Raw genomic sequence first — 27,826 nt, 5'->3', positions numbered from 1 at the left:
AAAACGTAACGTGGCTGGTCACGGTACCGGAGTCGGCAAGGCTCTACATCCCTGTCGGCACCTCCCAGAACCTCACCGACCCTTTCCCGCACGTCTCGCGCTGCTGAAGGTGGTTATTCAGGACTTTGACAGGTGGTCGCTTCAATCTGACTGGACAGTGTAGAGCCACCCCTATAAAAGAGCGCACTCCTCACACTGTATAACCGATACCAGGGGGACTTGTGACCCTCCAAAGCTGACGTAAATCATGGCAGTAAAGTGGTGTTCACGTGGCAGCCGGTTGCATGGATTCAGAGCAGTGTCCGTGTAAGAAGGGAGCTCTACAGGTGAATTTGACTGAAGAAATCTTATCAGGCAAGTCATGGTATGGTGTTAACGCAACGTTTCAACGAGTGTCCTGCTTGTCATATTGAAAGAAAGTGAAGGATTCGTGTCCAGTCCGTTCCTGTGCAGCGACTGGATCACAGACCCATCGGGTCCTCGGCTGCGGAGTCTGTCATCCAAAGGTTGAAAGGAAAGGGACCGGACATGAACCTGACACTTCGCCTCAAGATGTCGAGTAGGAAACTCGTCGAGGCGTTGCGACAACACGATACCACGGCTCGACTGATAACCCGAGAAGCTGTAATTGACGGAGCTACCATGTTTAAACATGCCCATTATCACACCATGAGTGAAGCTTCCCCATTTTTCAGTGCATTACTGCGGACTGTCCAAGGTGTCTACGAGGAATAGCGCACCACCCGGTAGAGTAACGGTCCAGGGCAGCATTCACGCGCAGCCTATATAGGCTGCAGTCTAGACTTCCGCACCCAAAATACATTGCGCCACAAATGTAAAGGAAATTGTTTTAATAGTGTGGTGTGGTCACTTTCATAATCGTAAAAGACGAAGGATTTATTAGTTTGTTTGGGCGTATTCGGCTGAATGTTCTATGAATGAAGTCAGCATTGACCTCTCAAACCCCGCGCTCCGTCGCTTTTAGTCCGTCTGATCAAACGCAATGATGAAATCGGCAAGACTTCAAAAAGAATGACTCTCAGAATTTTGGCAGTTTGAAACGAAATCAATCTCCCTTAAACCCGATGTATTCCACACCTAATTGCATCCAAAGTAGGACTTATAAAATGTTTTTATTTCTGTGCATTCTTGAACTCTTGAAGCTGTGAAAACCCATTTTCAGAAGACTTTATTCGTTAACGAGATATTACTGGAAGGTAAGTGCCTTTTTGCTTTGCACTCATTTTTTTATCTGGCATTTCCCTAACAAAAAAATTTGCTTACAGTTAGGACATGCTGTTTTTAAAATTGAAATACTCAGTTTTACATTGTGATAAGCCTCGACGTCATGGTTTTGAGTCTTCAGTTTTCTGACTGGTTCAATGCAGGTCTCCACGAATTCCTCTTCTGTGCCAACCATTTCAGAGTAGCATTTGCTAACGACATTCTCAATTATTTGCTGGAGTGTGCTCCCTGCCGCCGTTGGATAAGCAGCTGCAGCAGCAAGTCGTATACTCCTAGCTCACTCATTTGTTATATAGTTTAATTCTTAATTTCTTTGCGTGTTTTTGGTACTTGCATTGTTTAATTCATAAATTTCGGGCGTATTATAGTATTTCAGAGTTGTAGCATCGCATTTTAGTACCTGAATAGTGTAAAATCGCGTAGTCTCCTTCCGCCGCCGAGCAGTGTGTCAGCAGTGCGCAAGTAGCAGCATTACTGCATTTACTAGGCAATCTTGTATTTTAATAACCGTTTAAATTTTGTGTCGATTTGTTTGCGCTCTCTGTAGATTAGTTCAGACGTTCTTTGCACAACAGTTTTTAGCATGGATAGGTACTGCAACTGCTGTCTTCGGATGCAGGCTGAGTTGGCATCCCTTCGCTCCCAGCTTCAGGCAGTGTTGGCGTCGGTCACACAGCTTGAGGCTGTTGCCAATGAGCATCACTGTGTGGGTCCGGATGGGGGTTTGTCGGGGACGGCCAGCTCGTCCCACGCATCCCCCGATCGGACTACGACTGTGGTTCCCCGGGATACTGCCCGCATTGAGGCTGATCCCTCACCTGTGGTAGAGTGGGAGGTCGTCTCAAGGTGTGGTAGGGGGCGAAAGACATTCCGGAGGGCTGAACGGAAGGCCTCTAAAGTTTGTCTGACGAACCGGTTTCAGGCTCTGTCTCAGGCTGATACTGATCTTCGGCCTGACATGGCTGCTTGTCCTGTTCCAGAGGTTGCCCCTTAGTCTGCAAGATCCGGGCGGTCGCAGAGGGTGGGCGTACTGTTAGTTGGGAGCTGCAACGTCAGGCGCGTAATGGGGCCCCTTAGGGATATGGCAGCAAGAGAGGGGAAGAAAACCAATGTGCACTCCGTGTGCATACCGGGGCGAGTCATTCCAGATGTGGAAAGGGTCCTTCCGGATGCCATGAAGGGTACAGGGTGCACCCATCTGCAGTTGGTCGCTCATGTCGGCACCAATGATGTGTGTCGCTATGGATCCGAGGAAATCCTCTCTGGCTTCCGGCGGCTATCTGATTTGGTGAAGACTGCCAGTCTCGCTAGCGGGATGAAAGCAGAGTTCACCATCTGCAGCATCGTCGACAGGACTGACTGCGGACCTTTGATACAGAGCCGAGTGGAGGGTCTGAATCAGAGGCTGAGACGGTTCTGCGACCGTGTGGGCTGCAGATTCCTCGACTTGCGCCGTAGGGTGGTGGGGTTTCGGGTTCCGCTGGATAGGTCAGTAGTCGACTACACGCAACAAGCGGCTACACGGGTAGCAGGGGTTGTGTGGCGTGGGCTGGGCGGTTTTTTAGGTTAGATGGCTTTGGGCAAGTACAGAAAGGGCAACAGCCTCAACGGGTGCGGGGCAAATTCAGGACATGCGGGGACCAAGCAGCAAATCGGTATTGTAATTGTGAACTGTCGAAGCTGCGTTGGTAAAGTACCGGAACTTCAAGCGCTGATAGAAAGCACCGAAGCTGAAATCGTTTTAGGTACAGAAAGCTGGCTGAAGCCAGAGATAAATTCTGCCGAAATTTTTACAAAGGTACAGACGGTGTTTAGAAAGGATAGATTGCATGCAACCGGTGGTGGAGTGTTCGTCGCTGTTAGTAGTAGTTTATCCTGTAGTGAAGTAGAAGTGGATAATTCCTGTGAATTATTATGGGTGGAGGTTGCACTCAACAACCGAGCTAGGTTAATAATTGGCTCCTTTTACCGACCTCCCGACTCAGCAGCATTAGTGGCAGAAGAACTGAGAGAAAATTTGGAATACAGTTCACATAAATTTTCTCAGCATGTTATAGTCTTAGGCGGAGATTTCAATTTACCAGATATAGACTGGGACACTCAGATGTTTAGGACGGGTGGTAGGGACAGAGCATCGAGTGACATTATACTGAGTGCACTATCCGAAAATTACCTCGAGCAATTAAACAGAGAACCGACTCGTGGAGATAACATCTTGGACCTACTGATAACAAACAGACCCGAACTTTTCGACTCTGTATGTGCAGAACAGGGAATCAGTGATCATAAGGCAGTTGCAGCATCCCTGAATATGGAAGTTAATAAGAATATAAAAAAAGGGAAGGCATGAAGGCATATTTCAGACTACCTAACAGATCAAAACGAAAATTTCTGTTCCGACACTGACAATGTTGAGTGTTTATGGAAAAAGTTCAAGGCAATCGTAAAATGCGTTTTAGACAGGTACGTGCCGAGTAAAACTGTGAGCGACGGGAAAAACCCACCGTGGTACAACAACAAAGTTAGGAAACTACTGCGAAAGCAAAGAGAGCTCCACTCCAAGTTTAAACGCAGCCAAAACCTCTCAGACAAACAGAAGCTAAACGATGTCAAAGTTAGCGTAAGGAGGGCTATGCGTGAAGCGTTCATTGAATTCGAAAGTAAAATTCTATGTACCGACTTGACAGAAAATCCTAGGAAGTTCTGGTCTTACGTTAAATCAGTAAGTGGCTCGAAACAGCATATCCAGACACTCCGGGATGATGATGGCATTGAAACAGAGGATGACACGCGTAAAGCTGAAATACTAAACACCTTTTTCCAAAGCTGTTTCACAGAGGAAGACAGCACTGCAGTTCCTTCTCTAAATCCTCGCACAAACGAAAAAATGGCTGACATCGAAATAAGTGTCCAAGGAATAGAAAAGGAACTGGAATCACTCAACAGAGGAAAGTCCACTGGACCTGACGGGATGCCAATTCGATTCTACACAGAGTACGCGAAAGAACTTGCCCCCCTTCTAACAGCCGTGTACCGCAAGTATCTAGAGGAACGGAAGGTTCCAAATGATTGGAAAAGAGCACAGGTAGTCCCAGTCTTCAAGAAGGGTCGTCGAGCAGATGCGCAAAACTATAGACCTATATCTCTGACGTCGATCTGTTGTAGAATTTTAGAACATGTTTTTTGCTCGAGTATCATGTCGTTTTTGGAAAGCCAGAATCTACTATGTAGGAATCAACATGGATTCCGGAAACAGCGATCGTGTGAGACCCAACTCGCTTTATTTGTTCATGAGACCCAGAAAATATTAGATACAGGCTCTCAGGTAGATACTATTTTTCTTGACTTCCGGAAGGCGTTCGATACAGTTCCGCACTGTCGCCTGATAAACAAAGTAAGAGCCTACGGAATATCAGACCAGCTGTGTGGCTGGATTGAAGAGATTTTAGCAAACAGAACACAGCATGTTGTTATCAATGGAGAGACGTCTACAGACGTTAAAGTAACCTCTGGCGTGCCACAGGGGAGTGTTATGGGACCATTGCTTTTCACAATATATATAAATGACCTAGTAGATAGTGTCGGAAGTTCCATGCGGCTTTTCGCCGATGATGCTGTAGTATACAGAGAAGTTGCAGCATTAGAAAATTGTAGTGAAATGTAGGAAGATCTGCAGCGGATAGGCACTTGGTGCAGGGAGTGGCAACTGACCCTTAACATAGACAAATGTAATGTATTGCGAATACATAGAAAGAAGGATCCTTTATTGTATGATTGTATGATAGCGGAACAAACACTGGTAGCAGTTACTCCTGTAAAATATCTGGGAGTATGCGTGCGGAACGTTTTGAAGTGGAATGATCATATAAAATTAATTGTTGGTAAGGCGGGTACCAGGTTGAGATTCATTGGGAGAGTCCTTAGAAAATGTAGTCCATCAACAAAGGAGGTGGCTTACAAAACACTCGTTCGACCTATACTTGAGTATTGCTCATCAGTGTGGGATCCGTACCAGATCGGGTTGACGGAGGAGATAGAGAAGATCCAAAGAAGAGCGGCGCGTTTCGTCACAGGGTTATTTGGTAAGCGTGATAGCGTTACGGAGATGTTTAGCAAACTCAAGTGGCAGACTCTGCAAGAGAGGCGCTCTGCATCGCGGTGTAGCTTGCTGTCCAGGTTTCGAGAGGGTGCGTTTCTGGATGATGTATCGAATATATTGCTTCCCCCTACTTATACCTCCCGAGGACATCACGAATGTAAAATTAGAGAGATTAGAGCCCGCACGGAGGCTTTCAGACAGTCGTTCTTCCCGCGAACCATACGCGACTGGAACAGGAAAGGGAGGTAATGACAGTGGCACGTAAAGTGCCCTCCGCCACACACCGTTGGGTGGCTTGCGGAGTATAAATGTAGATGTATATGTATTCCAGTATCTGTTTTCCTCTACAGTTTTTGCCCTCTATATCTCCTTCTAGTACCATGGAACTCGTTCCCTGATGTCTTAACAGATGTCCTATCATCCCGTACATTTTGCTTGTCAGTGTTTTCCACATATTCTTTCCTTCACTGATTCCACGGCGAACATCTTCATTCGTTACCTTGCCAGTCCACCTAATTTTCAACGTTCGTCTGTAGCACCACATCTCAAATGCTTCGATCCGCGTCTATTCCGGTTTTCCCACAGTCCATGTTTCACTACCATACAATGCTGTACTCCAAACGTACGATCTCAGAAATTTCTTCCTCAAATTAAGGCCTATGTATGACATTACCAGACTTCTCTTGGCCAGAGGTGTCCTTTTTCCTAGCGCTAGTGTCGTTTTGATGTCCTCCTTGCTCTATCCGCCATGGATTATTTTGCTGCCAAGGTAGTACAATTCCTTCATTTACTTCGTGACCATCGATCCTGATGTTAAGTTTCTCGCTGTTCGCATTTCGACTGCTTCTCATGACTTTATCTGGATGTCGCTCCAGCTACTGCCGAGTTTGGGTGCTGACGAGTCGTCTCCATTTGGCTCGGTCCTCCCACCACTTTTCTTCCACCACCTGCTGCCAGGTCACACCTCTCCTTCCACAGATATTCTCACTCCCGTTTTCCACCGTGTTCTTGGGCACCCTCTAGGTCTTTTTCCATCCATATTTAGTTCTTCCATAATTTTGGGAAGTCTCTACCCACGCATGCTCTTAACATGCCCGTACCATCTTAATCTCTTTTTTTCGATTTATTCTAAATCCATATTCTGTACTCATTAGAATGTTCATATCATTCAGCAGATCATGTAATTCTTCTTCACTTTCACTCGGGATAGTGATGTCATCAGCGAATCGTATCGCTGATATCCTTTCACCTTGAATTTTAATTCCAATCCTGAAACTTTCTTTCATTTTCATGATTTCTTCTTCGATGTATAGATTGAACGGTAGAGGCGAGAGACTACATCCCTGTCTTACACCCTTTTTAATCCAAGCACTTCGTTCTTGGTCGTCTAGTCTTATTATTCTCTCTTGGTTCTTCCACATACTGTATATTACCGGTCTCTCCCTATAGGTTACCCCTATTTGTCACAGACTTTGGCACATCTTGCACCATTTTACGTTGTCCACCGCTTTTTCCAGGTCGACGAATCCTATGTACGTGTATTGAAGTTTCTTTAGACTTTCTCCCATTATAAACCGTAACGTCAGAAATGAATCTCTGGTGCTTTTACCTTTCCTAAAGTCAAACTGATCGTCATGAAACGCATACTCAATTTTCTTTTCCATGCCATAATATAATGTTTGTTCCCCAGTGGTGATTTTGCGTTCCACGACCCCTGTTTACACGGCTCGCATGGGCCAGGACTGATTTTGTGAAAATTTTGGAAGTTTGTAGTAAGCTCTTATGGGACCAAACTGCTAAGGTCATCGGTCCCTAAGCTTAGAAACTACTCAATCTACCTTAAACTAATTTGCGCTAAGGACGACACACACACCCACACCCGAGGGAGGACTCGAACCTCCGACGGGGAGAGCTGCGCAGACCGTGTCAAGACGCCTGAGACCGCGCGGCTACCCCGCGCGGCACTGGTTTTGTGAGCCCGAGGATGAACTGCCGCATTTCCCCTGACCACCAATCACAAGACCTAAGTATTATTGAGTCTTTTGAAAGGTAGCAGATTCCCTGCAGTTTGTTTGCTCTACTGGATCTGCACATCAATGAGCAGATTCAGTTGGGTATGGAACATCTGAACAGAATTGTAGACGCCGAACTGGAGGCCGTAATCAATTTAGAGACGATTTAGAGTGTCTCTTATGGAAGTGACTAAGTTTTCGTTGGCACTTTCAGCTGTACCACGATTATGGCTGTGTGAGCACTAATGCTGCTTGCATATTATGGCAAGGTGTCACTATTAATTCGGAACACACACGTTTTCCACAGACGAATATTAGTGGCGGAACGGTAATTGTTGCCCGCACCTGTAGCCGTTACTCCTCGATATATTCCCACACCACGGGGCTGCATTCTTCTGGGGTCGCTCGGTGTCTATGTCGCAGCGAGGCGCTGCTGGCCGGATGGTCAGCATTAGCCGCACAAGTTGTGGTTCGGTTCTCCACCGTCCTGTTTGCTGGCCGTCAGTCATTCCGAGAGTGGTTCTCGATCAATCACGGCAGACAGCTGACTGATGGCACTCTGCTAAATCGATCGTGTGCACACAATCGTGTACGTCACCATTCAGTCAACAAAAATCCACCTAGTTTAATAAAAGCCATGCCCAAGTTTTGCAGTCATCGGCGTAGAGTTAGTACTGACAGCTCAGACATCGCCGCTGAAGTGAATCCTGTATTTGAAAGCTGCTCGTTTCTGAAGGTGTTATTCATTCTTTGGTATACCACCTCTTTTCCGACAAAAATATTTAGCCTTAAAAAAATAAAGGAAACTTCGACTTCCGCTCAATAACGTAGCTCATGTTAGCGATCAAACGGTACTTTTTGGAACAGTGATCTGGTGGCACCCTCAGGTCGCCTGGTGTAACGACTTTAATTGTTCGATATACGACGAAATCGTGCGATTCGCACTTTGCTGTATTTGGACAGATCTTAAGCATAGCCATAGACAGATCTTACAAGGCAGCAGCAAAGAGGACGCGTTGTCTTGAACTTTTAAATAAAATATGAACATGACTGCGTGTGTTACGATTTATTGGTGTTGTGCTTCACTATACAGAAACATTTTTGCTATTGCAGTTTGCTTGTAAACAAATGTAATTGTTCCGCGCTTCCACGAAGTAGCTCTCGAGGTCGTTTGGATTGTTATAATACTCAACCTATCTAGTAGCCTGAACGAAACATACGTATGCTGGAACTCTCCGTTGAACTTGCCACAACAAACTTGTTACTACTGTTAAGTTGTTGAAGCAAGCTTTCCAAAAAGAAATAATGTGGAAACGTGCGGATGTTTTGCTGTACGATTAATGCTTTCAACTTTAATTATCGATGTACTGGGGGAAGATAATTTTAAATAGCTCTTGAAAGAGAGGATCACAGAGAACAGAGATAAGTACCACTGACAACATAGTGAAATGCGCGTACAGGCACTTAACTGAAATATTGCTACGATGTCTTCCATTATTCTGAAGTGTTGCACTATCTCGGGATGTCGAGTGTGCTAGCTACTGAGCGTGCATAAACAGCAAACACTTTTATATTCTTTATACTGAATATATTTGCGCTAATTTAATTGATATTTTTCAATTACTACAGAATGAGGAACAAATAATGATGTACTATTTCGTTCATTAGACGACGTTTGGCAAAGCTTACTCGTAACAAATACTACTTAGATCTGCAAATGAGAAAGGAAATTTGGAAAGTGTCACTTAAAATGAAACATGAAACAGTAAATTGGAACAGATTGCTTTTATTCTACAACATACTAGCAAATAAGCAGTTGGTAGTTATTTTAAATGTGATCCATATTCTATTTTTCTTGCAAATGTAATTCACTTAAACATTTATGTGTACTGGTTCCATATTAAGGGAAGTACTAGTTAGATAGTCACCAATTAAGTCTGGAATCTGTTTATTAATGTTTGTTTCTAGGTTTCAGAAAATAGTATTGTACACTGGTTTACAAAACGTAAGGATCAACGATCGTCCAGCAACTGTCAATCGCGCTGGTGGAGGAATGGAACGCACTACCTCCAGAACTGTTTACCAACATTGTGGCCAGAGTGGGAGCACGTTGCAGACCATCCATTGCCATTTTTGGTTGTCACACATCCTATTAAGAACAATGCCTCATGTATTGAAGTGTCTGTGGGACCCTCATGAATTGGTATGACTTCAGTGTAATTGAAGAATTATCACCATAAAGGGGTTAAGCGCCAGTTTTGCATGAATTAGGTTTTCTACTTCGTTAGGTGGTATGTGAACAGGGTTTTTAGATACTGGAAAGACTATATCCAACATGGCTGATGTGTTGCATTGCACCTTCAGAAAGCGGAAGTCCTTATCAGCGCTCATTAAAAACCGGAAGTTAATTTTCTGGAATTATTGCATATTAGGAGTGTAATCTCCATAAGAATAACATTGGCGGAAGTGAGTTTTCCAGCAACAAACAGACAAGTAAAATATCAGACGGAGAAAAATTCTAAGTCCAACAATAGTAAATGAATCTACCAGACAGCTCAAACGTAATTTGAATCGCGCGCCAAAACCAAGACAACCAATCAGAGACTGTGCTCGACATCTATTGAGCAGCCCACAGAGCATTCCGGGGTGCCCAGAGAGCATCCCAGAGTGCCCCAGGGAGCTAAAACACCAAGAAGAATCACTTCTCGGCTTTTGGCAAGATCAATGTGTAGTATTTGTGGCCCTTAAAAGGGCCGATTTGAGAACTGCTTTCAATGATTATATACAGTACAATCACCCACAATACGACAATCGTCCAAAGAAGCAGGACCACTAGCCTTTTTCTCCGTCTGATATTTTACTTGTCTGTTTGTTGCTGGAAAATTCACTTCCGCCAATGTTATTCTTATGGAGATTACACTCCTGATACGCAATAATTCCAGAAAATTAACTTCCGGTTTTTAATGAGCGCTACTACTAAGATCAGTAGATGGTATGAGAGGCAATCCTTGTGACGATGAAGATGTTGGATTGTGGGGCGCTCAACATCGTGGTCATCAGCGCCCGTACAAGTTCCCAATCTTCCCAGTTCCACTCTCCCCACTTCCCAAATGACGATGAGATGATGAGGACAACATAAACACACAGCCCCTGGGAGGAGAAAATCCCTGACCCGGCCGGGAATCGAACCCGGGACCCGTGATCATAGCAACGCTAGCCAACTAGACCACGAGACGCGGACAGTTCTTGTGACTTATTTCTGCAAAATAGGGTAAGTGCAGAATGAGTTACACGAATTAACTATACTGGACGTAGGGCTGATATATTTCTGCTTGCTCGTCCCATTTTGTAGTCTGTCTCTTGCATGTCTTCATTGCCGGTGCAGTGGATAGTGCAAACAATTTGAATAATTCAGCAAAGGGAAGTAACAGAAAAGCTGGTAACCCTAATAGACAGCGTGAGCAAATGTGAGGAAGCATTTTGTACCTGATGATATAATGAACACCATAGCAATGGCTCGCTGTAAGCAGCATTTTATAGCTGTTCACATGAAGGACAGCTGTTTTATGGACTTTCAATAAGCAGCTGATATGGTCATCAGCACAACTGGGATTAATATAAGTTCTGCCTCATGGATTAAAACCACCACGCCTGGGAATTCACTTACAGACATTTGATAAAGTAGAGGGATAGGAAATGATATGAATGTTGTTGAAGGAAGGGTGACAAAGATTTCAAAACGCTCACTTTCAGTAAGATCGCTGGTGCAAGACGATTATATTCAAAGCAGAAAAGGGACATCAAACTTATCTGAGCTACACATACAATTTTACAGTGGATTGTCCCAAGACGCACAGTAAAATGATTACTAGAGACAGAAAAATTACAAAACCTGTTTGCTGGACTTGCTTGTCGGGTTAGAATTTCAGTGCAAAATCTTCAAATGTTCAAATGTGTGTGAATTCCTAAGGGACCAAACTGCTTAGGTCATCGGTCCCTAGACTTAGACACTTCTTAAACTAACTTAAACTAACCTATGCTAAGAACAATAACCACACCCACGCCCAAGGGAGGACTTCAACCTCCGGCGAGAGGGAATTTCAGTGCACATTTATTTGGATAATTCACTGTTTAATAGTTACTTTTGTATGATCATGAAAAGTGACAACTTTCTTTTCTGAAGTCAGGGAGCATGTGTTAATGTAGAGGTAGTGCATATTTATGTTCTTGTTATCTGAATAAAGTTTATTCTGAAAACCTAGGATGTGCGTATTGTTACTCAGGCCCATTTTCATGATTACCCCTCAATTATTGTCTTTCAATAAAAGTGTAATTTCTGTTCGTCTCATTGCGTATTTCTTTCAGTTACCAAGTGTGCTGCACTGTAGCATTTTTTCCTACGTATGGTCCAAGTTTCAATGCGCGATATTACTTAGCAGTGACACATGACGCGAAAACTTCTTGCATCCTTCAGTTTTGCTCAACAGTGTGGATGGTGTTGTTTTTAAAGAGAAACGCTTCAGACGAAAGGGAGAGTTGTTACGAAAGTCTCTGACGAATAAGGCGTATTCATAATCTCGGGCTCTCTCTCATGTTTATCGTCATAGCATGATATGCTTCCAATTTCTTGAAACACGAAAAATAGTAGGAACTGCAGTCGCAATAAATAAAATTGGTTGACAGCTGTAGGTGATGAGTGAAGTGCTATCTGATCAGAAGGCGCTCCGCCGTGCGCGCGGCGTTGCAGTAGTGCGCATGCGTGGGCGGGCCTACCTGCCGTTGGTGGGCAGCGGGAAGCCGTCGAGCGTCCAGGCGATCTGCGGAGTGGGGTTCCCCGAGGCGCTGCACTTGAGGGACACCGCAGGCCCCGGCTGCAGCGTCTGCTCGATGAAGCTGTACAGCAGCACCGGCGGCGCGTCTGCCAACACACCGCAGGGCGTTCCCTCTCACTCCCTTCTCACTCCCTTTCCTCTACACAGGGCGCCCCAGTTACATCCACCACCCCACACAACTTTTAATCAAGAAACAAAGTAAAAGAAAAAATTTTCAGGTAAATGTTATTTAGCAGGCAGGGAGGATAGTATCCACGATGACTGACATTTTGGATCTTTGCTCGTTACGAAGTGTTTCTTAATAACACCCTTTAGATTTTAGTAGCTGCGTACCTATCATTGTCCGAGTATGTATTTATCCCCATCTTCCATAAATCCATCTCCTTCTTTCCCCTCTGTCAGTCCTCTCAATCCATATCCTTCAGCTTCCACTCTCCGTCCATCTCTTCCTGCCTCTCTCTCTGTCCATGTGCTCCTTCCCCTTCCCATGTTCTCCATCTCGCTGTGCCAATCTCCTCTACCCCCCCCCCCTTTCAGTTGTCATCTCTTCCCCCTCCCCCTCTTTGTCTGTCTCCTTCTGCCCCCTCTCCCTGCCCATCTCTTCCTCCCCCTGTTCTGTCCACACTTCCTCTTTCCTTCCTCTCTACATCTGTCCATTTTACCCTCACCCTCTCTCTGTCCGTCTACTCTTCCCCTGCTTGTGTCGATCTCCTCTTCCCCATCTCTTTCCACCTCTCTTCCCATCCCCTCCTTCCCCCCTCTCTGTCCATCTCCTCCTTACCCACTATCTGTCCGTCCATCTCTTCCTCCCCTCTTATCCCTCCACGTAGTCATACGAACCCCACTGGTGGTTCTCAGCACTGCACTTTCCAAATCGTACCTGTATACCAGATTTGATTGAAATCGTTTCAGCTTCAGTGTGAGCTTTTTTTTACCTGTGCCTTTCTCGCGTACACACATGTAAAATATGTTTCACATATATTAAACATAGTTCACACGAATTTATATGCATGTTTCACCTGCGTTTCTGTCGAATTTCGCGATGTGAGTTCATTTTCACGCAGCTCAATGTTTATGATGTTGTGTCGCCTGAACTATGTGTCGTAAAATAGTTTTCCTGGTACATTCAGTGGTATATTTGTGAATACTGTCTGCAAAATGTCACGAATACAGTTAATAGTAATGAAGTGATAATTTAAAAAGTCATGGTTCAGGCGTGTGTTTTACTGGATGAACAGCGAAAACGAAGTAAGGATGAACTTTTTCCTTTCGTCATTTTGTGAGGAATTTCAGCGAAAGAAAGTTTCGTAAAGGTTTGAAATTACGTGTAAAGTTTGTTGCAGGCAGCTACTGTAACTGCTCTCATTCTCAAATACTCGATGAATAAAATATGGGTATCACTCGTTATGAACTACGCTGCTTCCTCTCCCCCACCCCTTTGAGAGGTAGGCGCTTCTCGCCCCCACAGCGATTCTTGCCAGGCAGTATGTGTGTGTTGCGTTGTTTAGGGAAGGAGACCAGACAGCGAGGCCATCGTTCTCATCGGATTAGGGAAGGATGGGGAAGGAAGTCGGCCGTGCCCTTTCAAGGAGACCATCCCGGCATTTGCCTGGAGCGGTTTAGGGAAATCACGGAAAACCTAAATCAGGATGGCCGGACGCGGGAGGGCAGTATGTGATATGTGCACCAAGTTGAGCTGAAATCGGTTTAGTGATGTAGGAGGAGATGTGGAACATACATACAAACACATTTACAGTATATATACAGATATAGGTACATCCATTTTTGTAATATGTATGGATTCGATGATAATCCACCTCCTCAAGATTTGTTCAAAAATCAATCACAGTTACCATTCAAGCAAACATAACGTTCATTTGTTATAATTATTGCTACGGTATTTGGCTGAAAAATATCATATAATGTAGAAATATACCGCATTTTTATTGTTATGTAAACACAACGAACCAAGAGCTCTTGTAAATTGACTTACTATGACTCCAGTTAATGAAGCCACGATCTACGTAGCAGATGTTTTCTCAGAGGATTTGGCTACTCTTTTTATACGTTGTCTTACTGATAGTTCCACGGGACAATGAATTCTAGCAAGTCGATGAAGCCACAGAGGGTAACCCATCTGGTCCTGCCATCGCTAATGTAATATGGAAAAATTCGCGCAATCAGCTCTGCAAGAAGCAAGTGAGAAAGCACATTGATTTTATCGATATATGGATGATTACTCGGTAGAATGATTTTAGAATAATTCTTACGTTATGTGAATAATGTGAATCAAACAATGTAGTTAACTATGGAAATCAAAAGGACAGCAAAATATTCTTCTCGGTTCTTTTGGTTATCTGAGAGACATATGGACAGTTGGAATATAAAGTATTTCGCCAAGTCATTCAGCAGATATTTATGTAAGGGCTCCAAACATCACCCACAGCAAAAGGCGGTGTTCAAACGGCCCTGTGCACTATGCGACTTAACTTCTGAGGTCATCAGTCGCCTAGAACAGAATTAATTAAACCTAACTAACCTAAGGACATCACACACATCCATGCCCGAGGCAGGATTCGAACCTGCGACCGTAGCGGTCGCTCGGCTCCAGACTGTAGTGCACGGAACCGCACGGCCACTCCGTGTCACTGTAAGTTCGGGAGAGCGAAAATGATTTGCTCGCCGGATCACCTACAAGGCGAGTTAAAAATCCGGGTCCAAACTTTCCAGAAAAACCACTATTCAGATAAAGAAGTAAACAGAGTTCTGCGAGCATACAGGAGGTCGAAGAACAACGATTAAAAAAAAGATGCAAGGACACAGCCGCTCTCCCTTGCAGTAAAAATGTAAGTGAAGTAAGGTTAGTATGATTTTGCAGAAAGATAACATTTGATCGAACTTTAGGCCAACAAAGAAAATGTCAGGGCTTCAGATCTCTAAAGGATAAACGCTACCAAAATGGTATTACACATGCCAGTATTTAACAATCGTCCGTGATCGCAGTGCAGAGAAGATTCCTTTTGTAGGGCTATGTCAAAGGTCTCGTGTATTTTCCATCCTTATTTTCCTCCTTCCCCGAAAACAATTCCAGAACTCATAATACGCATTTCTAATGCGTTCACGTCGGTGACTCCACATATGCGTCAGAATTTATAGCGTGAAATGGAGTCTCCGACTAATTGAAATCACCCATAGTGCATGTAAAACACTTAAATCTTCTTTTACATGCTAAGTAATTCTTACAGATGTATCTTTATGCGTTAAATAATTATAGCCGTTTGTAATATTTATGTTCATTTTGAATTTCCTGCCAGTGAAATAATTCATTTATTTGTGTCCATGCAGTGTTATCTGCGAAAATCATCTAGATATTTCACTTAATCAGTTGCTCAATGATTTTCTATAGCACATGGTCAAAATTCAGTCGCTAACTGAACACGCTTCATATCTGTATGTATGCTACGCATTGCACGATAAACATTCATCGCCTTTAAGATGTTCTGAGCAAACTTGGTTCAGCATCCGCTTTCCGAAGTGCCGCTCCCAGAGCACCATTTGTTTGCACCTCTCTATCTCTCTCTCTCTCTCTCTCTTTCTGCTTGTTCCCTTCCTCCACCCCCTCTTATCCTGCCTACTTCCTCGAACGCTTTGTTTACTTCCATTAAGAATACGCGCGGAGAGATTCTCAGACCTCGGTCTGATATTTCACGTTTCACCCTCGACTAATTTCAAAGACTACTGCTGCCCCCCCCCCCCCCCCCCATCCCTCCCCCTCCAGCGCCGTGTCCATCCGGCCGCCTGCAGGGCTGCGGAAGACTCCGTACTTTCAATCTCCGGCTTGTTTTGTTTCGGAATCTTAATGTCTTCCTCCCCCTCTCTTCCTGCACACCCCTCTTCGACGGTATTAGACCTGATTACCCGCCCTTAGCGACTGATTAAATTCTCTTAAATTGAATTTACTTCGCTCGGGGGGATTTCCTTTGCCGAAAATTTATTTGCTACGTAATTTTCTTTCTTCCTGCTGTCGAGGTGAAAGATGCGACAACTTTGGAAGACTTTGTGATTTTGGACGAGAACAAACTGCCGTAAAATCACTTTGTCGTAACTTGGAGGGTATCGGTAACGAACTGGTTTAGTTGAAGACAGGTAAGCAAGACGCGGAATGTAATTTAAACTATACCCCAAGGAGGGCTACAGAGAACAGATTGAAAATTAACTACAGTAAAATAGTGCATACGGATTCTGAGAATCAACCTCTCGTACAAGCGAAATTTTGTAATGAGGACATAATCAATTAAAAGGCTAAATAGTTTGTTATTTTAGGAATGTGAAAATGTATTAAACGGTTTTGCTGGAAGCATCGACCGGCCCGGATAAACCGAGCGTGTTAAGCGCAGATCTCGGGATGCAGGGAGGTGAGCCAGCCGCACATGGAATACGCCTCGCGTACTACCGACTTCAGTTGGTGAGACGGCCAGCCCGGATGTGGATTTTTGGTAGTTTGTAACATCCAACTACGTAAATAACGTGCTGGTACCGCCATCCCGCCACAGATACATTGGACGCAAACACTTAGGAAACTCTTTCACACTTGAACATTAGATTTACTCTAAACACAGATGGTGTATGCGGGTTCCATTCCGTGTAGAGTGCCAAAACTTAGCGGAGATGTTATTTACTTTGTAATTTTGGTTTCAATGGATAAATAACCGTAATTTGAGACGTCAGTCTCCTGGCTGGTTTGATGCGGTTGTCACAAATTCATCTCCTGCGTCAACCTCTTAGTCTTCGAATAACAATTCTTGCACCCTACGTCCTCAATTATTTGCTGGATGTATTCAGATCTTTCTTTACAGTTTCTACTCTTTACAATTTCTCCTAGCACTATGAAGTTTCTTCTCTGATGCCCTAGAAAATGTCCTACCTTCTTGCTGTCAGAGTTTTCAATACATTCATTTTTTCTCCGGTTCTGCGGAGAACTTCCTCATTCCTTTCCTTATCAGTTCACCTAATTTTCCACATTCTTCTGTAGTACCACATATTCTGTTCCGGCTTTCACGTAGTCCATATTTGATTACCATGCAACGTTAAGTTCGAAACGTACATTCTCTGAAATTTCTTCCTCAAATTAAGACCAGTGTAGACTTCTCTTGGCCAGGAATGCCCTTTGTTCCAGTGCTAGTCTGCTCTTTACATCCTCCATGATCCGTCCATTATGGGTTATTTAGCTACCTAGGTAGAAGAATTCCTTAACTTCACCTACTTCGTGATCATCAATCCTGATGTTAAGTTCCTCGCTGCTTTCATTTCTGCAACTCCTCATTGTTTTTGTCTTTCTTCCTCTCAATCCATACATTGTACTCATTAGACTGTTCATTCCATGCAACAAATCCTGTAATTCTTCTTCACGTTCACTGAGAATAGCAATGTCATCAGCGAATTTTATCATTGATACCCTTTCACCCTCAATTTAAATGCCATCCTTGAACCTTTCGTTTATTTTCGTCATTGCTTCTTCGACGATTGAACAATAGAGCCGAAAGACTGTATCCCTGTCGACACCCTTCTTAATCCGAGCACTTCGTTCTTGTCTTCCACTCTTACTGTTCCCTCTCGGTTCTTGTACATACTCCACGCCTTAACTCAGAATTCGAACATATTGCACTATTTTACATTGTCTAATTCTTTGGCTAGGTCGACGAATCCTGTGCGCTTCTCTTGGTTTTTCTTCAGCCTTGCTTGCATTATCAAGCGCAACGTCAGAACTGCTTCTCTGGTCCCTTTACCTTTCCTACAGACAAACTGATCGTCTAACTGTTCCTGAGTTTTCTTTTCCATTCTTCTAGGTATTATTATTGTCAGCAGCTAAGATGAATGACCTGCTGAGTTGAATGACCGACAGAATTCGCGTTTATCTGCCCTCGCTATTTTCGGAATTGTGTGGATGAAATTTCTTCGAAAGTGTGATAGTAATTCGCCAGTCTCGTAGATTTTCCACACCACCCTGCATAGTTGCTTGGTTGCCACTTCCTCCATTGATGTAGAAATTCCAATGGAATGTTATGTACCCTTCTGACTTATTTGCTTTGAAGTCTTCCAGAGTTCATTTGAATTCTGATTCTAGTACTTGATTCCTTATGTCATCCCTATTACTCTTCTGTCTAATCGACAAGTCGTCAGTGCATTCTTTCAACCAATATCCTCTCCCCTTTGTGTTTAACAGTGCAACTCCTATTGCACTCTTAATGTTAACACCCTTCCTTTCAATTTCTTCGAAGGTTGATTTGACTTTTCTAACTGAAGAATCAACCCTCCCGACGATCATTCCTTTTTAGATTTCTTCGCATTTTCCCTGCATCCAGGTCGCCATGGCTGCCCTGCATTTGCTATTTATTTCATTCCTAAGGGATGTATGTTGTAGTATTCCTGTTTTTTTTATGAACATTTTAGTACTCCTTTCTTTTGTCGATCAGTTGAATTATTTCATCTGTTACCTAACGTTTTTTCCGCAGTTATCTTCCTTTTACCTATGTTCATCATTCCAACATCCGTGGCTGCTCTTTTTAAAGATGCCCATTCCTCTTCAACTGCAATGCCTATTGAGCTATTCATTACCGCAGTATTAACATTCTTAGCGAATTTCAAACGCGTCTCGTTATTTCTCAGTACTTTTCCTATTCTGACTCTATTATATTTTGTGGTGTCATATTTTACGAGAACATTGTGCAATCAGAAATGATACTGTCACCTTATTAGAAAGAAAAGGCTGTCAGAACAATCTGCAGTGTCAGTTTGTGGTCAGATAGGTTGTTGTTGCTCTAGCGTCTCGAAATTTTGCCTCGACGACTCCCTGTGGGCCTAAATGTATTCCCTTATGGGGTTTTTCGTCAGCGGTGCAAATCCCTTTTAAATGGATCTTCACTCCGTTATTCACTAAATAAACAACATATAAACGATGATATTTTACGTACGTGATAAATGATATGGAAGCATGCCGATGGTTAAAAAACATTCGACATTTTAAGATTAGATTTACTCTTGACGCAGACAAATGGTTACACGGATTGCGCCCCGGCTAGAGTGCCAATTCCGTGGAGAAGTTGTTTACTTTGCATTTTTTTTTGTCTGAATAAATAAATAGCCGCAATTTGAGTCATCAGTCTTCTGACTGGCTTGATTCGTCCCGACACGAACTCCTCTCTTGCGCTAACCTCTTCGTCTCATTGTAGCATGTGTGTTGTATTGATAATCTACATCAATCGAAAATGCAAAATTGTAAACTTTGGCCGCTGATGGATGAATAGTGTGACGCTGTACCGCAATTTCATAGCGCAATTGGCAAGGGTAGTACACAGGGAACATGTCAATACCATTCCGTGTACCCCGTTGGACACTAAATATGCCTCGCAGAGAGGCGCGTGAACAACATACGCAGATGTCAGGAATACTGAGAGAGCATGTAGTTCGGCTCAAAGAAGCCGGTTGGGTTAATCGGCGAATCGCTCGACATTTGAATAGGGCGATGCCACTATTCCACGACGTTGGCAGGAATGGGTGAAACATGGCCGGACACAGCTCAAGAGCCGGCCGGTGTGGCCGAGCGGTTCTAGGCGCTACAGTCTGGAACTGCGCGACCGCTACGGTCGCAGGTTCGAATCCTGCCTTGGGCATGGACTTATGTGATATCCTTAGGTTAGTTAGGTTTAAGTAGTTCTACGTTCTAGGGAACTGATGACCTCAGAAGTTGAGTCCCATAGTGCTCAGAGCCATTTGAACCATTTGAACAGCTCAAGAAGTAAACGGTCGACCTAGAGAGACGACAGAACGTGAGCACCGAGTAATCATCAGAGAGGCACTCAGAGCCCCGGGTTCGTCATTACCATCGATCGACGTGCAACAGATGCTTCGGTGAAGAGACGGACCATCAATAGGCGGGTTACAGAAAGCAGCCTTAGCTCATGGCGTCCCTTGCGCCGACTACCATTGACCTCCGTACACCAACAAGTCCTTTTGCAGTGGTGTCTGGCACGCCATTCGTCGGGGTATCTCATTAACTGGAGTAGAATTGTCTTGTGGGATATCAGTCTGACTATCGCCCACTATTTGGTCCTATTGTCAGGAATGATAATCTGGGTTGCCATTTCATTTCATAGAAGGGTCCCTTTGGTTGCCATCCGGGGCACCATTGCAGCTAAACGGTACGTCGACGATATTCTACGCTCCGTTTTGTTGCCCTTATCGGCAAACCGTCCTCGGCTTACATATCAGTGAGATAATGCTGGCCTTCCTACTTGACAAACCCTACCTTGATCAGCAAAGTAGTCGAATCTCTTTCCAATTGAGAACGTTTGGAGCACTGTTGGCTGGGCCCCACCAACGTGTTTGGGATTTTGACGATGTAACTCGCCAGTAGGATAAATTTCGGCGCGATATCCCCCAAGAGGACATTCAGTAACTGTCAGTCAATGCCAAGACGAATGGCCGTTCGCGTAACGCTCGGAGGTGGACCGAAGCGTTATTTACTTGCTCAATTTGAGAAACTCTTTCTCTTGAATAAATCAATCCTGCAAATCGAGAGTCTTGTACCGCCATTTAGAATGTCAATAATAAACCTCATATTTACAAATTTACGTAATAAAGTTTGCCGGTGGTTTACATATTTTACTAAAAAATCATTGTTTAGGGTGCCGTCGATGACAAGGTATTTAAGGACGGAGCACATGTTGGGGTTGGGTATGAATGGAACAAGAAATCGATAGTGTCGTTTTGAAAGGAACCATCGTTATTTATCAAATTGAGTGGTACAATGGAAAATCTAAACCTCAATGGCGGGACTGAGATTCGAACCGCAGGCCTCCCGATGGCGAGTCCAATGTCTTAGCACTGCGTCATTTCGCTAGGTAACCCACTGACTGTATACAGACGTTACCTTTGTCTGTATTACGTCGTTCAATGTCTGTGCCATAGCTTCCTACTTGTTTCTGTGGCTTTTCAATAAGCATTCTGTGATCATCGTCTGTAGTGACTCCTTGACGGCTCATATGGTGTACAAACCCTAGAAAATAATTAATTCAATATGGACGCCTCTTCTCGTACAGTGTTTATTGTTAATTCGATAAAGAGACCTTGATTACTGACGTGAACTCACTAGAATAGGTGGTAATCGGAGGCAGATTCGTTGAGAATTCCTTTTATTTAAAAATAGTTATTTCTCCGGAGAGGTAAGATTCAGTAATTCAGTTTCAACAATGTCACCATCACCACCAGAAGCACACATAAGACAGTGTGTGAAGTATCTGCTGATCGTAACCTGAATGATACAAAGAAGCGAATTTTATGCGGTCACTACGTCTACACATAGTCATTGCGGACTAAGAAGAATTAGTGACCGACTCTCAACAAGAGGCTTTGCGGTATGTAAAAACTTTACCTGATGTGGTTTCGCTACCAGTTTTTTTTCCATGTTTTCTGCCAGAGAGAGCAGGATGGCCTGCTGAGGGTAGGGAAAAGGGGAAGTTCCCAGTTGAGATTTCCAGTTCCTGCACTCATTTCTGAACTCTAGAACACTAAAATGCGGAAAATGATACATTTCTGTTAATCCACCGTAAATCGTACTACGCCAAATTTATTCAAAGGAAGTCCAAATTTATAGGCTGTGCGTTAGTTAATTACAATTATTAGATCTCCAGTGATGTGTTATATACCAAATAAAATACGTAATGTCCTGTTTCTTACACTACTGCGACCGTAGCGAGGTTTAGTAATCTAGGGTTAACCAAATGACACCTCCAGAGAACGATGGTCGGAAATGGTTGACTGGAACGTTTTCAATTTGTTCCTGGACCAGTATTCATTGTTTGCGAGAAAAATTAAAAATTTTGAGCCATGTTTCGTAAGTGTGCAGCGTCCGTTCAATAAGTTCCGATACTGATTTTATCCTGCTGTATAAGCGACGCTAGCGAAGTTAACTACGGCAGCAGTTTGAACTAAGAACTGTAAACAACAGAGTGCATTCGACCAGTCATTTGTGAACAGGGGTGTTGAGTGCTGAGGAGCGGCCGTGCTGTGTCACCGTTGTTGTGTCGCAAATCACAATGGTGCCACATCTCTAAAGTAACGTATTCAATACATTCTCCAGAATGTTTTGAAGAAGAGAAAAGTGTGTGCAGTGTTTGTTCCTAACGCCTTGGCTGCCAAACAAAAACAAAGGCTCGTGGACCGTCTGCTGTAAATTGGTTAAAACGCAGAAGTGGACAATCCCTTACTGGGAAAGTGTCATCACGGGTGACGAGACATGGCGTTATCAACAGGGCTACCACAAAACGAAAAAGCACAGAAATTTAATTTTTTTCTTCAGCTTGTGTCACACTTGCATTCAAAATTTTTATTTTTGATGACCAGTTTACGACTTCATTATCCGTTCTCAATCCATAGCCTTTGTTGCACATGTTAACGCACATTTCCACCAGTGCACACACCCATACCATAGTTGTAAGTGGTATTTTTGCATATGTACAGCATAGTAGAGCTTCTTCAGGAACCAGTAATTGCCTTACTGTACGTATGTAAAAATCCCAGTTATGGCTATGGTAAATGTTTGCACTGATGGAAATGTACGTTAACAAAATGAGATTTTCACTCTGCAGCGGAAGGTGCGCTGGTATGAAACTTCCTGGCAGATTAGAACTGTGTGCCGAACCGAGACTCGAACTCGGGATCTTTGCCTTTCGCAGGCAATTGTTCTACCAACTGAGCTACTCAAGCACGACTCACACCCCTCCTCACAGGTTTACTTCTGCCAGTATCTCGTCTCCTACCTTCCAAACTTCACAGAAGCTCTCTTGCGAACCTTGCAGAACTAGCACTCCTGGAAGAAAGGATATTGCGGAGACATGGCTAAGCCATCCCGAAGTCGAGTCTTGGTTCTGCACACAGTTCAAATCTGCCAGGAAGTTTCATGTACGTTAACATTTACAACGAAGAGTATAGTTTGATAATGGACAAGGTCATCACAAATAAAATTTTTTGAATGCGACTGTGACAGAAAAAATTAGTAATCCAAGTTGCTGGACCTCGCTCTTACATTATGTTGGAACTTGATAAAAGTGCAGAAATTCGCATAAAAGGTCAAAGCTTTGACGACATAACCGGGGTTCATGGAAACGTAACTCGCAAGTTGAACAATATCCCTAAGAAGGAGTTTTCTGAAAGTTTCACATGGTCCGTGCGTTGTACGCTAGTGGGGGACACTATGTAAAACAGCTGAGGCATTAAACCCATTATATTAAGGTTATTCTATTTTTTGTTAATCCAGGTTCGAGATATTCTGGACTGACGCGGTACGAGTGTTTACGTGTGGACCGATTCTCAAGTGTGACTAGAGAGTAACACCAACAATATGTCATAATCTCAGACGACTCCACATGGCGACCACACGTGAGACTATCACTCAAAGCACTTGAAGAAGACTATAAGGTTTTCAGGAAAATGTTGAGTGTCAAAATGAATTAGACTGTTTTTTATGAACACCCGACAACACACCAAAAAACATTAACATGCTGAGCCGGCAGAATGGTCCTGGAGGCAAATGTCACTTTAGTTGATGTGAGGCTGATACAATGAATGAGTGCTACCAATAGTCTCGTACACTTTCAGTTCCTAAAAGAATGCGGAGAGGGCTGGTACTTAACGCAGAAGAAGGTGCAAAATTTCGTAATCGGAAACTATACACAGTAAACCCATAGTTCTTTTATGTTAAGATGATGGTGAGTTTTTCTTCGTCCATCAGCATTTTAAACGAGTAAACAATCTGTTACAGAGGTGCAGTCCCCTTTTGGGTGGTATACCTGGTTTGACGAATGAGTTCCATGTAATCTCGACCTCACCAGTAACGAATCCAAACCAGGGGTCCCATACGATACTTCCGGAATTCTATATTTTTAAGTAATGACTGTTCAGAATGGTTCAAATGGCTCTGAACACTCTGAACATATGAGGTCATCAGTCCCCTAATAACTACTTAAACCCAACTAACATAAGGACATGATACACATCCATACCTGAGGCACGATTTGAACTTGGGACCGTAGCGGTCGCGCGGTTTCAGACTGAAGGGCCTAGAAACGCTCGGCTACAGCGGCCGGCGTAATGACAGTACTTGGAATAAGTGCAGTTATTGGGATAAGGGTAGTTGTGGGAATGAAGAGAAAACATCTTTAATAATGAATCGAGCGACGTGAAATGATAATCATCAGTTCATGATACATCGTTGTAAATATATATTTCCTTGTGACCAAAAATGTGTTTTGTGTTCGAAATGTTTGTCCCGGCTTGTACGACTGGCAGAGGTCGGGGACATTCAGCAGGGCCACATGACCTTTAACTCGGCAAACATTTTCAGTTTCATTTAGCACGTTAGGCAATAGATAAATCGCAGTTCAAGGCTATAATGAGAAATATGTTTGTCGTTTCGTAAAGCATACTCGTTTAGCAAAGTCAATTCGTACGACGGGCAGAAATAATCGACTAGTCGTTGCGGTTATTGTCTATGACAATATCGTGTACAAATTATCCAATTAATAAGTACTTTAAAAGAAGCAAAATGATGTCTGTAACAAGATAATATGAAAAGGGAGTCTCTTATTCATGATTAATAAGTTAAATTCGTAAAATATGGGTATGAAGCTGGGCACCCGACGTGCCGTTTTGCCTATGCTAGTTAAAAGTCTCTTTTATACAAAAATTTTCCACAAATAGTAAGTCTTAGAACGAAATCGGTATGCAGTATCAGAAGCCTGTTAGAAACCTTTCTAACGATACCTCATTATCCCCGTAAGATTAATATGTGTTGAGGAAAAGGGATGTTAACTTGAAAGATCAAGTATATGATGATTTGGACGTGACCCAGGCCGTCAGATGCCACCATGTTCGCCAGTGTGCTGAGATAGTCTAGTCCGTTGGTTTTCGCTCCACATCAGCCGTTATCCGTGTTGTTATATTTAGATTATTGTGTTATTCTATTTAGATTATTGTGCTGTACGCATTAGTGCCTGATTTTTGTATATCCTGTCGTACGTTATACTCATATGTAGCGTTTAGTAAAAACCAAAGATTTTTCAAATTCACACACACACACACACACACACACACACACACACACACACACACATACCAAATGTGTAACGTCGAAAAACGTGGAATGAATTTCTGCATGTGGAATTCACGGCATCCAACCGACAAAAACGATGAAACGGAACTAGGAAAAAGCCTCATATTTCCTCTTTAAAACGAGTCCAAGATGGCAGCGCAACGTATATTTTTAGACGAGTTATTTAAGTTTGAAATTACTTCGATGGAACTTGTCGCTCATTTGATAACAACTGGCTACCTTCACCCGGCATCGAATGCAAAGACGTCTTCTTGTCGAAGAAAATTGTAATATTCCGTACTTGGAGGTGACAACACAGTAATAAGAAATTTTTTTTTTTCGTCTGTTCAATATCAAACAATTTCGAAATAAAGTTGTAGCATCAGCCCTGAAAAACTGAAAGTAATATTTAGTAAATGAGAAATGTTTGCACTGGTTTGGTGAATGGTCGTGGCATCTTTACAAACCTTTGATGTATAGTAATCACAAATTCACTGGAATACACGGAAACAAAGTCAGTAACGTTTGCTGCTGAAGTACGTAAATCCATTTCTTGTCCTCCTCCTGCACCCATGGATTAGACAATGTTGCCTGTTTCGGCTTCAAAACTTATCTGACTATAATTTCTTTGGTCTTCCTGGAAATCTTCCTTACTACAACGCTCTTCTTTGGATCCTCTCCTTCGGCATCCTGGCAACATGCTGTCTCCAGTAATTTCTATAGTTCAGAGCTTTTCCTTCCAAAGAATTTATTGTTAGTTCTTGCCTTACTTGTTTTCGTTTGAAATTTTATGTGAAAGGGTACTAAGAATCTAATTGCGGCAGCCTCTAACTCGTTTTTATTACCTTTTGTAAACATCGAAGTTTCAGATCCTTTTTAAGTAATACAGTAATTAACGAAGTTTTGGGAAGCCACGTTTTTGAAGTCTTTAAGGAAAGAAGTTCTTATGACGTTCACCTGTTTTGTCGCTCCAGTAACTGATTACAAAAAGAGTTGGCAAAGCTGAAGTGCGCCAGTACAGGTACACACACGATATATGGCACATAGCTACGTGTTCGTGTAACACACATTTTACAGTGACAACACAGGTATCAACCATATTAATTTTTGATACCCGTTCAGTGCTCTATCTCGTCACAAGTGAGAAATAAACGTTTCATTCAAATTGTTCATTGGTAACCTCAGAAGCTGAAGGGAAGTCTTGGAGCTGTGCTTCTAGGACTGACACTAGCTGAAAGATTTTGAGGCTAAGTGTGCCCACGAAAAGTGTGAAATTGTGGATCTGCGTATTACATTCGTGTAGGCTCAAAATGAACTTGAAGGTAGATTTCAAACTCGTAATTACTAAAATAATGTTGGGAATTACCAGACGAGAAATGAGAAAGGCAGTTGGATCGGGAAATGGACTGTAGAGGAAGACGCAGTTACGATAACGTTACCGAACGGGCACTGTTGCCTCCAGTGCTGCATGTGAGATGGGTTCTCCAGTACAGCGGTGGGTGTAGAGTTAATAACACAACAGTGGCTGCTACCGTGGTGTGGTCGGAGTCGCAGAGACGGTGCATGACGTCCGTAGGGTGGAAGTCTGACGCAGTGAAATAGCGGCTTGTGGCGGCAGCACCTTTGCTGGCTCAGTTGTCTGCAGTAAGGTACGTACATCGTTGGTATAGTTGTTTTTTATGTGGTTACCGTGTCTGATCAAATACGAAATAAAAGTGGCAGTCCCGAGATTCGGAACCGAAAAAAATCAAAAATATAATTGTGCATCGGAGACTGGTGGTGTAGCGTAGTGATTAAGATGCGTTCCAGATGGTAGAAGGCCGTGGTTTCAGACCTCCTTAGCCGGTTTGGAACTTTTTAAAAAAATATTTACCAAAATAACTTTGATTATTATATTTATTCATTGAATTGGTTTAAATATTTTAAATTTCTAACCATTTGCTGCATAATTTTCATCATCATATTGTCGTTTTTATTTGCTCTTATTTTTCTTCCTGTCATTCTTTTGTTATTTGGAATCTGCCTCTGTCGCCTGTAAACTGTAATCGAGTGCCAACCAGGACTGCTCATCGGTTGGTAACGCGTCAGCTGGTGTAGCCAGTGTAAGGACAGTTCCAGGCAGTCAATGAAAGCGAGAAACTACAGTTTGGTGTTATCGCTGAAACTGACATTTATCTATCTTCATTTTGCTCGTAGGGGTTAGCTATAGCCAGCCGGTGCGGCCGAGCGGTTCTAGGTGCTTCAGTCTGGAACCGCGCCACCGCTACGGTCGCAGGTTCGAATCCTGCCTCGGGCATCCATGTGTGTGATGTTCTAGGGGACTGATGACCTCCGATGTTAAGTCCTATAGTGTTCACACCCATCTGAACCACCACATCGGTTAGCTATAATGGCCATGAAGACAAGCGAGACTGATTAACACTTCTCTGGCAGGTTGTTGACCGCTGTTTTCTTGGGTATATTGCACATCACGAGTTGCAGTTAGGTTATG

At 43.3% G+C, this 27,826-nt stretch overlaps 1 protein-coding gene across 1 annotated transcript in view; it reads right to left on the bottom strand.

Moving 5' to 3' along the window:
• Window positions 1-27,826, bottom strand: part of LOC126481760 (Down syndrome cell adhesion molecule-like protein Dscam2) — a 723,682-nt gene that overhangs the window by 592,412 nt on the left and 103,444 nt on the right. The window contains exon 4 of the mRNA XM_050105715.1: window positions 12,130-12,274. Coding sequence (XP_049961672.1) covers window positions 12,130-12,274 — 145 coding nt within the window. The remainder of the gene's footprint in view (window positions 1-12,129; window positions 12,275-27,826) is intronic.

Source organism: Schistocerca serialis, chromosome 5, assembly GCF_023864345.2.
Source record: "Schistocerca serialis cubense isolate TAMUIC-IGC-003099 chromosome 5, iqSchSeri2.2, whole genome shotgun sequence".
NCBI classification, from domain to species: domain Eukaryota; kingdom Metazoa; phylum Arthropoda; class Insecta; order Orthoptera; family Acrididae; genus Schistocerca; species Schistocerca serialis.
This window is presented reverse-complemented; position numbering and strand designations above follow the sequence as displayed.